The sequence below is a fragment of the Diaphorina citri genome, unplaced genomic scaffold, assembly GCF_000475195.1.
Source record: "Diaphorina citri unplaced genomic scaffold, Diaci psyllid genome assembly version 1.1 scaffold158, whole genome shotgun sequence".
Lineage (NCBI taxonomy): Eukaryota > Metazoa > Arthropoda > Insecta > Hemiptera > Psyllidae > Diaphorina > Diaphorina citri.
Genome location: NW_007377595.1, coordinates 233,168 through 248,385, shown reverse-complemented (window position 1 = coordinate 248,385; position 15,218 = coordinate 233,168). Strand labels below are relative to the sequence as shown.

At 40.6% G+C, this 15,218-nt stretch overlaps 1 protein-coding gene across 1 annotated transcript in view; it reads left to right on the top strand.

Annotated features, from left to right (window-relative positions):
- Nucleotides 1-15,218, top strand: part of LOC103505236 (sodium-independent sulfate anion transporter-like) — a 45,358-nt gene that overhangs the window by 12,466 nt on the left and 17,674 nt on the right. The window contains exon 3 of the mRNA XM_026820586.1: nt 8,055-8,250. Within this exon, the coding sequence (XP_026676387.1) occupies nt 8,055-8,250 (196 nt within the window). The remainder of the gene's footprint in view (nt 1-8,054; nt 8,251-15,218) is intronic.

The following is a 15,218-nucleotide window of genomic DNA, read 5'->3' as shown; positions in this document are numbered from 1 at the left end:
TTTTTTTTTTTTTTTTTAAATTTGAACCAAGGTTAATTCAAAGTTTAGTTCTGTACTTCAGCTCCTTTCACATCAATCTTAAATCCTTTAATCTCTTCTAGAATTGCTTCTTGTTGTAGAATTTTTGCAATAGCTTCTAAATTCCTTCAATCGCTTCTAGAATTGCTTCAAATCTAGTTTTCCCTGTTTAATATCATTATTCACTGACTGTCAGTTCTGTCAGTTAGATAATTTAGTGGGTGTGTACCTACCTTCTTCAGGATTAGAGGGAGTTGGTATTCCCTCCGTTAATTGAATGGTACCATACATCATAATATTATGGAACTAGGCCAAGTCGTACCTTGCTCATCTTTTCACTGGAAAATTCCCATAACTTAATCATAAAACCATAAAACTTATCAAACAATAGAAAAAGAAAATTCTAGCGCGCCTAGTGAACTTGGAGGGGAGGGTAGCGCGCCCGTCTTGTAAGTGCTGCTCCGATTTCCCGCTCATGGCGAATTCTAAACAGATCTCTGAATAGTTGGCTTTCTCCTATCCTGTTTTAGTTCTTTCAAGGATTTTGGAATGATACCTAAGACCTCCTTTGTTACGGTTCCCTCTATCAAACCTCTTCAAGCTACATTAGTTGGCTTGGAGGGTGGCGTGCCCACTTTGTAAGCGCTTGGTCAATGGTCCGATTTCCGTCCAGAGCCAACTTGATCCTAAACAAATGAGATTCTTTCCGGATCGTTCTCGGAACGGTCGGCTTTCTCCTATTCTGTCCTCCTCTCTTCGGTTCCAAGACGCCAAAAAAAAAAAAAAAAAAGAAAGAAAACATATTATATCGATCGAACAAATGGCGTAGACACTGTTGACTGTAGAGGAACAGGGAGTTAACATCCTCAACATCTTTAACATTGTCACCTAGTGAGGGAAGTATTGTACGGATGTAGTCATGGCGAACAGAGGTGAGTACTTCCATACCTCGGACGGTAATCGAACCCACGTTCTCCTGATTACCAAGCGTTAAGTACCGTTCAGCGTGGCTCACATCTGGACGGGTGGCGGTCTGGAATATAATCATGACGTGATGCTGCATGACTAACTAGGAAAACTCTGCCACGGGGTCTATGAGCTGTCATCTTCCCTCGCATCTCAAATTTCGTTTATTTCGTTCTCCCAGGCCGCCAGACAAAAGTTACTCCCATCTAATGCCGTCTGACTGACCTGACAGACTGAGTGTGTAGGTCGGAAAAAGCTTCAGACTTAGGTCTCTCAGGCGGTTTGACGGACCTGGGTACGTTCAGACCGCCTGATAGACCTGACAGACTGAGTGTGTAGGGCGGAAAAAGCTTCAGACTTAGGTCTCTTAGGCGGTTTGACGGACCTGGGTCTGAAGCTTTTTCCACCACAAACGTTCCGATTGTCTCATAGATCTAGGTCGGACTTCCTTCTCTTTGAAATTTCTAGACGATAAGATGTTACAGTTCCCTCTATCAAACATCTTAAAAAAAAGAAAAGAAAAAAAACAGCCTAGTTAGCTTGGTTGGTGTGCCTTGTAAGCGCTAATCCTGAAGGGATAAGGTTCGTTCTTGGAACGGCTGGTATTCTTCTGCATATCCCCCTTCTCTCTCCGATTTCTGGTGGATAAGATCTCCGTTGTTACTGTTCCCTCTATCAAACCTCTCAAAAAAAGGAAGAAGAAGAAGAGAAGAAGAAGAAGAAGAAGAAGAAGAAGAAGAAAAAAAAAACTCCGAAGAGACCCCACAGACCACCAGATCGTTTAGCTCAAACGGCCGGACACGGTAACCTTCCCGAAACCAATTGGCAGACACTTCACCGTGAATTCGGGTTGTGTAACAATCGGCATGTAAAAAATTACCATACAATCTGACTGGGCACTCTGGAAGACCTTCAGAGAGTCAGACTGTTTTATGCCTCCAGGCAGATTCGAACCCGACCACTATTTCGGATAATGGTTTTGCCCTTACGTTTAGCCTGCGTACACAGGAGGTCTCTTGAAGAATTCCGCACCTAAGAGAATGGATTAGAAGAATTTTGATAAGAAGAATCGTGAATCTCCCAACTGAAAGTGGGATTTTTTCATTTTTGATTTGAATTGAAATAGTTTACTGTATTTTTAACAATACATATCACAGATTACAGGGCAGTTATACAATGGACGAAAAACACCCCTAGAATTACAGAAACAGAACCTTTGTCTAAAAACTTCTACAGGGCAGAGATTTTAACGTTGCGCTGGTAGATATTTTTGGTTTAAGTCAAAGCTCCCTCGGAGTGTACAGATTGCTAGTATTAGAGGTCTAAGGTCTAAGTTGTGTCTACACATAGTCGACGGCGGTCGATCGATGTCGACTGAAACCGTCCACACTGCCCTCGTCCTCGTAGATTGACCATCGATCGACAGCTGGCCCGGGCGTCGATTTTGTGTGAACACAGCTTAAAAGAAACTCCTTTTCCTTTCTGTTCCTTTCAATCCATCAGCCTACCTGTTTATAGTGTGTCCAGATCAATGTGACAGCAAAATAATGGGCATTGTTGCCAAACATGTCACATGTGCAATGGTAGAGAATCTTTAAAAGGGGAAGGTATGTTGCACAGTGTTTCCTCCGACAGTGAAACAAAGTCAGGTAAGGCGATATCCACCTTACCTGTTCTGGAATCCAACCTCTGAACTTAGAGCTACCTCTGCATTTTAAAAGAGAGAGTTTATCAAAAATAGACCTTTACCTCAATTGTAAGGATATTTCCTGCAATCTGATTGGTTCCTTCATTTTGGGTTGATGACTCATTGCTGTCACATTGATCTGGATGAACTATAGTTTCTAGTACATACTTATGTACCTACTTATTGTTTACCTACGTAGATAATACATAGTAATAATATAAGAAGTGATTGAGTGATTCACATTTTAACTTCAGTTTCTCAGCTCAAGACTTGGATTTTTCCAGTCTTCTGGTACTATTACCTACACCTTATGTTGTTGCATACATAGAGAAGCAGAGAAACATTACGAGAGAGACCACACGAGTCTATTGTAGCAGCTGTATCATTACATTCATTATTCATTACAATGAAATAATACCGGTGTTGAAACACAAAACACCACACCGTCGATCGACGTCGACTGAAACCGTACACTGCCTCGACAACATGGATTCACCTCTTCAGCTAGTTGATCGACGGACGCCGACTATGTGTGGACTCTGTGGACACAGCTCTACATTGTCAGTCGACTTCGGTAGACCGTAGAGTATACACGCACAACAAAATTTCATTAATGTCATCTCATCATTCACAACATTGATCGAATTTTGGGCAAATTGATATCATTGATTGCTCAATGTGTTTCTGTTCTATTTTAAACAAATCGTGTGCTGGATTGCAGTGTGGAAAGGGAAAAGTGCTTGGTGGAATGAGGCCAGGCCCGTATTCAGGATTTGTCAGGATTTGATGTCTGTTCTATGGTAAATGGGAAAAATTAGGCTTGAAGGAGGGCCCCTAAATGCGACCCTGAATGAGGCCCTGGACTCATTAGAATTATGCCTTCTTGCCTTGCATAGCATACCCTCCTTACCTCGGTGTAGGGACTTATATTCTAAATTTGAATAGGTAGACGATTTTTTTTTTTGTTTGAGAAATTTAAACTGTTGTAAACAATAACAGTTGATCGTTGGACACCTATTGTTAATCGTACCTACTCAGTTTGGTCGAAATGGTCGGGTGTGTAAGACTTTAATCGTCGTGGTCGAAATCTCAGTTTAATAAAATTAAGTTTAACTCTTGGATTAACGAATCTACAATTAAATTATTAATCGTCGTGGTCGAAATCTCAGTTTAATAAAATTAAGTTTAACTCTTGGATTAACGAATCTACAATTAAATTTTTCTTTTTCTTCTACGACTTCTAGATCCCGAGATAAATCGATTTAAAAAATGCCGGTAAATCGTGAACTTTGACGTCACGGCATACGGTCCCGTACGCGATGACGTCACATCAAATGTCCCGAGCAAAGCTCCCTTGCATGCGACACTTTAATGTGTTTGTGCGCATACGTTTCTGCGCATTTCTTTCTGCTCCTCCGCAAGCCCACTCCCTTGCATGCAACACTTTAATGTGTTTGTGCGCATACGTTTCTGCGCATTTCTTTCTGCTCCTCCGCAAGCGCACTTGCATACTGGCGCTAACTAGCGAGGCAACTGCCTGAAATCTGACGGCACACATCTTTGAACTCTTTCATTAGAACAGAAAATGAAAATTCAATTTTCGACCTTTTACAGTTATTTTTTCGGAGTTTTGATCTCATAGGTATTTGGATTTTTCAATATTTTTTACTTAGGAATCGACCATTTATTAACAAATTTTATCCAATTGCAACTGCTCCATTATCATTTGAAGATGTTCTCCGTAATATTGTTAAAAGTATCAGTTCCTCCTTGTACCTTCTTTGGTATAGTATTCAACATTGTACCTATTAATATTCTACAGTCCGTAATATTGTTAAGAGCATCAGTTCCTCCTTGTACCTTCTTTGGTAAAGTGAAATAGGATATAAATATTCAATGGGACGGACGGTATCTATCTAATAGTCACTTATGCCTTATGCCAAGATTGTCTGTGTAAAGTCATGTTTGTGTTGGATTTGTAGTCATGACATTCATATTCATGTGAATAATTGATAATGATTAGATGATGTTCAATTCTTATTTACCTACCTATTAATTTTGTTATAAGTAGGTACCTACTTAGGTATCTGCCTATTAGCAAATCTACTAGTAAGTTACCTATAGCGTGATTATTCGGAATCGCTTTTAAAGAAAAAGAAGGAGGAGGAGGAGGCAGAAGAAGAAGACTTCGGATTTTCGAGACGTTTATGACGGGCCAATAATAATAATAGGTCAAAAAAAAAAGCATTTTCAAGCGATTTACAACTCATTTCCCCCTGTGTTGTACAACACACGTCTGTCTGTGGGACTATAAACAGGGAGGAGAACAGCTAACCCTAACCAGCCTAGCTAGCTGGCAGTTTCAAAGGGTTCTCCCTGCTTTTAAAGAATAAGCACAAGTCCTCACGATGGTTGACTGCGGTTCAGGACGAGCCAATTAAACATGGCTAGAGACCATCACCCCGGTGTATGGCAGATATTTTTTTGTTTTTTTTTTTTTTTTTTTTTTTTTTTTTTTTTTTTTTTTTTTTTAAGAGGTTTGACAGAGGGAACTTTAACTGCTATGGTCTTATCGTCCCGAAATCGAGGAGAGAAGGAAGACAGGATAGGAGAAAGCCAGCCGTTTCCGAGAACGAACATTATCCCATCAGGATAAAATCCGCCCCGGGCGGGAATCGAACCCGCGGCCTAGCGCTTACAAGGCAGACGCACTACCAACTAAGCTAACTAGGCTGGCTTGCTTACCTTTAGTGACCCATTGGGACTGGTGCATTCAAAAGGTTAGAGATTATACAGTGACTTTGCAATAATCCTACATACTGGACTCGGGACACAGGAATCTCGTTAGAAAAGTCCCTCATTTCAATGTAATGTAAGTACAGTGACTTTCCCCTATCAAAATCTGCTATCGATAGCCCCTGGCTTTTTATCGATCCGATTTTTACTACAATAGAAGATAATAATGATGATAATAAAATTTGTAATAATGATTACAATAATTTAGTAATAATGTCGCACGTCGGCACCCGTTGCATTATCCAACGTTAATTCAGTCGGAATAACGATTATAGTGACAATTATCGTAACGGTTTATCGTTATCGTTTCGAGAGGTTATCGAGCTTAGAGAGGGAATTGCCGTTGATGTAAGTGGGTAAGGTGAAAATGATTAAGTTACCTACCTCAATGTACCTACAAGATGTTGGAAAACTTTCGGCCCAACAAGGTTGGTACCTACTTTCTAGGTAGGTACGCACTTTATTCAAATTGTCGTAATCTCAAAAGGTGAATTGGTTTCTTAAAGAGGTTGAAGGAAAATTAAACAAATCGTAGCCAGCCTAGTTATGTAGCTTGAAGGAAGGTTAGCGCGTCTGCATTGTAAGCGCTAGATCGCGGGTTGTATTCCTGCAAGGGGCGGATTTCTTTCTCGGAACGGCTGGCTTTCTCCAATCCTGTCTTCCTTCTCTATTCGTTTTTTGGGACGATAAGACCTTAGCAGTTAGAGTTCCCTCTATCAAACCTCTTAAAAAATGTAGTGGGAATGTAGCGGGATTGTATTAGCTTGTAGCTTTTAGGATACCCTATAACTGAATTTCCCGGTAGAAGATTATCTCATTAGTTGATATTCATTGCAGGGGGCCGGAGAGATTAGCCGTCATGTATCAGTAAAAGCTAAGTACCTATAAGTAAAAATAAGTACCTATCAGTAAAAACTAAGTACCTACTTAATTATCGCCGATGAACCTACGCTAATGGTAAAATTCAAATAAGTACCTATAAGTACCTACATAGGTACTAACTATAACTCTAAGTACCTACCTAATAGGTATGTACCTATGTACATACAGGGTGGTCCAGAGTTACCTGACGGTTTTGATTTCCCCATTACTTTGTTATAACTTATCGTAGCTTGTTGAAATTAATATCACTAAGTTCAGAACTAAATGAGCTTTTGTTACAATGTAGTCGTGGACCCCACAACATCGCTGGTGATGGTGGCATTTCTTAAAAGTAGTAAATTTTTGACTAATGCTCAGAGGAAGTTTTGCGTCCATTTTGATTTTCCACCCTCCTATCCCAATCTTAGCTCATGCGACTTTTTTTCGTGGAAATACGTTAAAAACAAAGTGTATATTTATAAGACAAGGACTCTGGATGAGTAAACGGGTGCTTCTTACCGCGAAATTCGTGCCCAGGAAAAACCAAAGACAGGATGTCGATTTTGCACAAAGATCGAGTGTTTTCAAAATGAGGGCAATTTTTCGGATAGCCTTGTCTGCCACACCTGATCACCATCACAAACAAAATCACCAAAAAAGTAAACGTTTGTCATCTTTCATTTAAAATAAATGCTACTCTTTTATCTTTGAAATTGAACGTGTAGCATCATTTTAAAACCGTCAGGTAACTCTGGACCACCCTGTACATAGCTGTAGTGCTACGAATATTGGATCAGTTTTTCCTTGTTTTCATTATCTATCTATGTACGTACTATGTATGCATTACCTATGTAGGTACAATTAAACAGTACTTTTGTGTTTGGGTTGGGTGTTAATATTACTATCTACTATCTACTATTTATATACTAATGTTTAACTCAAAGCAGGAGGTAAAAACTCAAAGCGTCAATCCGTTAAACCCTGATGAGCTATAAAAAGTTTTCTTCTTCTTCTTCTTCTTCTTCTTCTTCTTCTTCTTCTTCTTTTGCTTTGCCATGTTCCCGTTCAAACGGGGTCGGCATTTTTCGTCAGCCTTTTCCAGTCAGCCCGGTCGTTCACTTCATCACCAGTTAGTCCCTTATTAAAATAAATAAATAAATAAAATCAGACCGAAAACTCTCCTATACCTACCTACTTTTATAATATTTTTAGTAGGTATATTACAAGTGGATGGCCTTCGTACTCAACCTTTGTTATTTCTTTATCAAGGGAAATTTCAGGTTGGTATCCTCCCTTTTCAAAGTCCCCCAGACGGACTTTTTTTAGATCTCTAGATATTATTTATCAATAATTCAATTTTTCACAGATAAGATGTTAGATTTCATGCCTCGGTTGGGATTCTCACCCTCGTCCTCTTGATTGGCAGGCGCGTGCGATAACCGCTGAGATATCAAGGGAAGTGATACCTGTTATAGGTGCCCTCTTATCTTTAAGTGACCGGGAAAGATAAATAATACAATATCCTGTATTTCTTTGAACTATGCAAATAGAGGAAATCGATAAGAAAAACCAACGAGGAAAATTTACTGACACCTTGTAGTGTTAAGATTACAAGATTCTTGAAGAGGCTTTTCACCACAAAAATAGTTCATGATTTAGATTTAGAAGTAAGTAGGTAAATTAATTTTAGATGGTAAAGGGCTTTATCCATTTTCTTTGATTTCAGTTCGGCCTCTACTCGGCCTTCATCGGCTGTTTCCTCTACATTATCTTCGGCTCGAGTAAGGACATCACCATCGGCCCCACGGCCATCATGGCCCTGATGTCCCAGAAGTACGTCGAATCTCACGGAGCTGATTTCGCCATTCTACTGAGTTTCCTATCTGGCTGTGTAATTCTGTTTCTGGGGATCCTACATTTAGGTGAGCTTCCATATTTTAACTATAGCTACCAAGCCGTGGCCCCACGGCCATCATGGCCCTGATGTCCCAGAAGTACGTCGAATCTCACGGAGCTGATTTCGCCATTCTACTGAGTTTCCTATCTGGTTGTGTCATCCTGTTCCTGGGGATCCTACATTTAGGTGAGCTTCCATATTTTAACTATAGCTACCAAGCCGTACATTTCTTGAAACCCGCCCCAAGGATCCTACATTTAGGTGAGCTTCCATATTTTTATATGTCAGCTCCCATGGCGTAGTAGTCACTGTGCTTGTCTTGCACGCCGGAGACCCGGGTTCGATTACCGGCGGAGTCAAAAAATTTGCATCATGCTAATGATTGGCTCAGTGACTGGCTGTTGCGGGGCCCACTAAGCCTAGTGAGGAAAATGAAAAGCTATGTAATATAAATAATAATATGAGCTTTTTTCATCTTTTAGCCCTAATTATCGAAGTTTGGCTCTGAAAAACGGCCGACCCGTACATTTCTAGTACCCCACCCCCAGGGGCACTTTTGATCGACATAATTTATCAAACCTCTCTGCAAATTTTGAGCGATTTGTAATGAAATCTAAAGACCTGAGAAATTCGAACTCTTTCTGAACCTCTTATCGACCACCAATCCTCCCCAAACATTGCCACATGGGACAGTAACTTGAACTCTACTTTCACACATATTTTATCCCTTTTCAAGAGGGGTGAATTTCACAGCTTGTGTAACAGTAGGTAAGGCTCTTTCTGAACCTCTTATCGACCACCAATCCTCCCCAAACATTGCCACATGGGACAGTAACTTGAACTCTATACTTTCACACATATTTTCTCCCTTTTCAAGAGGGGTGAATTTCACAGCTTGTGTAACAGTATGATTGAAACTATCCAGGTTGTACCTTGGATACTGAAATTTAATACCCAGATGGGTATTAAATTTAAACAGGCGTTAGGCAGGAGGGAAAGATGGACGTGAAATAGAGAAAACCACAAAATAAATCGATATCACCCATCCGGATATCAACCCGGCATATAGAAATAGTAAGAGTTAGGTGAAACATAGCCAATGTTAAAAAGCCAAAAGTTAATGATTAAATTCCATACCAAATCAGAAAATCAAAAGAAAACACATATCGGATCGGATGAGACAGAAAATTTGGCTCTGACTACCAGGAACTTGAAGAATGTCATTGGTTATTGGTCTTCCAACCTTCGGTACGAGGGTTCAAGGATTGTTATGGGAAGTAAAATTTATTGTGAGGAAGTCGTTCCAAGAATCGCAGATTATAAACGATCCGACGTGACTTAAATTCCGATCGAAATCGGTCTGGCACTGGCAATGAGCAATAGGTAATAGATTTAACCTATAAATTATACTTATGCATTGTTATTAATAATATTCTCGGTATACATACATACCTATAGATATGGGTATTATCTATCGTTACAAAGACAAAATGTAGGTAACACCTAGAATACCTGGATACTTTCAAAGTAGGTACTTTCCTACTTTCTCTACTTTCAAACGTACCGACCCTACCGACACAACTATCAACCATAAAATAGCTAAATCGATAAGAGGGAAAATAAAGTTGGGATAATTTATTGCGTGAAACCCACATAAAGAAGGTAAGATCAAAGTCAAAGGACTTTGGTGGAATGAAAAAGTTAATAGAATTGACGGGATGTCGATCGACCATAGTATGGAAGCTGTTTGCTCAAACCGATCGCAACAGACTGAAAATGGGCTTTTTTATGTGGCTAGGGGACGTTAAACAGAGAGTAGACTAGTGTCTAGCTGTGGGACTATTAACAGGGAGGAGAACAGCTAATCCTAACCAGCCTAGCTAGCTGACAGTTCTTCAAAGGGTAGGTAGGTACTCTCTGCTTTAAAGAAGAAGCACAAGTCCTCACGATGGTTGACTGCGGTGCAGTCCGGTCCGTCTAATCGTGTAATTTGTAGTCCGCTTTAAATTCGAAGATTTTTTTCCCGACCGTATATACAGGCCTTCATGCTAATTAGAGCTAATCCGGATAAAGCCTACTTGCTATATCACTAAAGAGCGTTCCGTGTGGGCTAGGAAACAAAATTATACTTATGTATTGTTGTCAATAATATTCTAGGTATACATACCTATAGATATGGGTATTATCTATCGTTACAAAGACAAAATGCAGGTACACCTAGAAAACCTGGATACTTTCAAAGTAGGTACCTACCTACTTTCTCTACTTACAAACGCACCGACCCTACCGACACAACTATCAACCATAAAATAGTAATATTTTAATATTACAATAGAGTACTTACAAATATTGGCAGGGCTAAAGTAGTACTTAACAATATAACACTTGTACGTGATGTTAGGTATTAGGTAAGATAATAATAATAATAATAATAACAAAATCGAAGAGAGGAGGACAGGAGAGTATAGAAGAAAGCCGGCCGTTCCAAGAACGAACCTTATCTGTGTAAGATAAATATTTCACATCGGACTCGAATCAATCCCGCGACCTAGTGACGCGACGCATTGATTGATGTTACTTTTTCCTCATGACGTACATGACAATATCGGTACACTATCAAACAATGTATTGATTTTGTGTTATCTCAATGGGTAGGTATGTCAACTAAGTCATATTTCACCCCACTAGTGTATATAGGTACCTACTACAGGTTATGATTAGGCACCTGTCTTTATGACACGAGACTTGTGGGCAGGCATGGGTTTTTCGTCAAATTTTGTCTGGCAACTGGTGCACCAAGGTGGACCAGAACCTAACTGACTTTGACCAAAGAAACCTAAAGCAATTTCTCGACTTTTTTATCACCCACAGCACCTTCCTATTACTTACCACAAAAGGCGAAATCAGGTCGCAGTGGTTATTACAATAGAGTACTTACAAATATTGGCAGGGCTAAAGTAGTACTTAACAATATAACACTTGTACGTGATGTTAGGTATTAGGTAATAATAGATAATAATAATAACAAAATCGAAGAGAGGAGAACAGGAGAGAATAGAAGAAAGCCGGCCGTTCCAAGAACGAACCTTATCTGTGTAAGATAAAATTTCACATCGGACTCGAATCAAACCCGCGACCTAGTGACGCGACGCATTGATTGATGTTACTTTTTCCTCATGACGTAGGTACATGACAATATTGGTACCTACCTACACTATCAAACAATGTATTGATTTTGTGTTATCTCAATGGGTAGGTATGTCAACTAAGTCATATATTTCCAAAACATTATAGGTACCTACTACAGGTTATGATTAGGCACCTGTCTTTATGACACGAGACTTGTGGGCAGGCATGGATTTTTCGTCAAATTTCGGCTGGCAACTGGTGCACCAAGGTGGACCAGAACCTAACTGACTTTGACCAAAGAAACCTAGAGCAATTTCTCAACTTTTTTATCACCCACAGCACCTTCCTATTACTTACCACAAAAAGCAAAATAGCCAGCCTAGTTAGCTTGGTTGGTAGTGCGTAACTCGAATCAAACCCGCGACCTAGTGACGCGACGCATTGATTGATGTTACTTTTTCCTCATGACGTAGGTACATGACAATATTGGTACACTATCAAACAATGTATTGATTTTGTGTTATCTCAATGGGTAGGTATGTCAACTAAGTCATATTTCCAAAACATTATAGGTACCTACTACAGGTTATGATTAGGCACCTGTCTTTATGACACGAGACTTGTGAGCAGGCATGGATTTTTCGTCGAATTTTGTCTGGCAACTGGTGCTCCAAGGTGGACCAGAACCTAACTGACTTTGACCAAAGAAACCTAAAGCAATTTCTCAACTTTTTTATCACCCACAGCACCTTCTTATTACTTACCACAAAAGGCGAAATCAGGTCGCAGTGGTATAGGGCTAAATAAATAACTCCAGATCCACCACACCACTTCTTACACTGTTAATATAGGCCGGGCGCCGGCGCCGCTTCAAACTCTTGACGTTCGCGCGCCTCCCGGCACGCTTGATTATAAAACAATCAAGGAAAAGTAAAAAAAGTGAATGATCTCATTCATTGATAGTAAATTGCAATCATAAGGTTAAATTGATGGTTAATAATTAGTTAGTTACATACCTGATAGTAACTTACAGAGCACTTGAAAATCTGGATCGCACTAGAAAGTAGAGATTACCCCACGGGTCGACGGTACTTATCCCCAATATAAGTACCCAAGTAGGTACTAAAGAGTATCTTGTCCCTAATAACTACAAAATACTGCTAATACTAAAGTAGAGATTACCCCACGGGTCGACGGTACTTATCCCCAATATAAGTACCCAAGTAGGTACTAAAGAGTATCTTGTCCCTAATAACTAAAAAAGAATACTGCTAATACTAATATAATATTTATTTATTTTAAGAGATTTGACGTCACTGAGTAACTGCTAACTTGTCTCATCATATTAACTTCACCCAGCGTGAGTGGGGGACGGAAAAAGCTAGCAGACTATTGCCCAGATGTTCATTCATCCGTATACCTACCAACCATATATGACGTTGCTTAACTTAAAAAAACTATACTTTCACACATATTTTCTCCCTTTTCAAGAGGGGTGAATTTCACAGCTTGTGTAACAGTATGATTGAAACTATCCAGGTTGTAGGTACCTTGGATACTGAAATTTAATATTAATACCCAGATGGGTATTAAATTTAAACAGGCGTTGGGCAGGAGGGAAAGATGGAGGTGAAATAGAGAAAACCACAAAATAAATCGATAAGAGGGAAAATAAAGTTAAGATAATTTATTGGTTGAAACCCACATAAAGAAGGTACGATCAAAGTCAAAGGACTTTGGTGGAATGAAAAAAGTTAATAGAATTGACGGGATATATGTCGATCGACCATAGTATGGAAGCTGCCTTCTCAAACCGATCGCAACAGACTGAAAATGGTCTTTTGTATCTGGCTAGGGGATGTTAAACATATAGTAGACTAGTGTCTAGCTGTGGGACTATAAACAGGGAGGAGAACAGCTAACCCTAACCGGCCTAGCTAGCTGACAGTTCTTCAAAGGGTAGGTAGGTACTCTCTGCTTTAAAGAAGGGTAGGTAGGTAAGTACTCTCTGCTTTAAAGAAGAAGCACAAGTCCTCACGATGGTTGACTGCGGTGCAGTCCGGTCCGTCTAATCAATCTAATCACCGCAAAATCCACAAAGAAACCTCAAGCTGTGTCCACACTACACACTATGGTCGATTGGAATCGCTTGAGACACGTCCACACTAGGTAATCTAGGTATAACCGCTATTCCAACAAATAGATATTAGAAACATTTACACTATTACCTGGGCCCTTTCCCATGAATGTGTAGTCCGCTTTAAATTCGAAGATTTTTTTCCCGACCGTATATACAGGCCTTCATGCTAATTAGAGCTAATCCGGATAAAGCCTACTAGCTATATCACTAAAGAGCGTTCCGTGTGGGCTAGGACTGCCTCAATCAAGTTGCACCTCTCCAATCAAGGAGGCGCCCTATTTTGTTTCTAGGAATTTTCTTGAAATTCTTGAAAATACTAAGTAGCAAGCAATTCGCAGGGTCGTTCACAAGGGGGGCTGCAGCTGGCGGTTTGATGACCCGAACCTTCTACTTCATCCCCAAGACCACCCTAGCGGCGGTCATCATAACCGCCATGGTCTACATGCTGGAATATCACGCCGTGGTGATGCTGTGGCGAACTAAGAAGTCCGACCTTATTCCTCTCTTCACGACGTTCGTGTTCTCATTACTACTCGGTCTGGAGTTTGGCATTATAGTGGGCATAGTGGTGAACATCGTGTTCATATTGTACAGCTCGGCCCGGCCTAATGTGTCGCTCAACTGGGTCCCGGTGAGTAGAATAGGGATGAACTTTGTGTTAGGATAGGAGAAAGCCAGCCGTTCCGAGAACGAACATTATCCCATCAGGATAAAATCCGCCCCGGGCGGGAATCGAACCCGCTCTCAAGAGAGGAGCAACCAGACATGTAACAACCGCTATTCCCATTGTTCCAGGCACCCTAGTCCTCCTGGCTCTCGGGTTCCTGACCCGAACCTTCTACTTCATCCCCAAGACCACCCTGGCGGCGGTCATCATAACCGCCATGGTATACATGCTGGAATATCACGCCGTGGTGATGCTGTGGCGAACCAAAAAGTCCGACCTTATTCCTCTCTTCACGACGTTCGTGTTCTCATTACTACTCGGCCTGGAGTTTGGCATTATAGTGGGCATAGTGGTGAACATCGTGTTCATATTGTACAGCTCGGCCCGGCCTAATGTGTCACTCAACTGGGTCCCGGTGAGTAGAATAGGGAAGAACATTGTGTTCATATTGTACAGCTCGGACCGGCCTAGTGTCACTTAACTAGGTCCCGGTGAGTAGAATAGGGAAGAACATTGTGTTCATATTGCACAGCTCAGACCGGCCTAGTGTCACTTAACTTGGTCCCGGTGAGTAGAATAGGGAAGAACATTGTGTTCATATTGCACAGCTCGGACCGGCCTAGTGTCGCTCAAGAGATAAGGGAAGAATGGAAGAGAATAATGAAGTGAGGAAAGGAAGAGAAGGGAAGGAAAAGGGAGAGAAGAGAAGGGGAGAGAGAAGAGACGACAGGAAGAGAAGAGAAGTGAGGAAAGGGAGAGAAGGGAAAGGAGGAAAGAAGACAAGAGAAAAGGAGAGAGGTTAACAAGAAAATTGAGAAAAGAAGAAAAGTGAAGAAAGGAAAAGGAGAGAGGGAGAACCTGAGAAGAACTTCGAGACTTGAGACATAGTCGTTCGAACGCCAGGTATTTATTTAAGTTATGCAATGTGCGAAACATAAATTTTATAGAAACAAAACGGTCGTACCCAAGGCCAGGGCCACAAAGTTTAAACTCCGTTTAAGCGTTTAAGTTGAAATCTCGGTTTTATTAGGTAGGTAACTTTTTTTTTTAATCAACC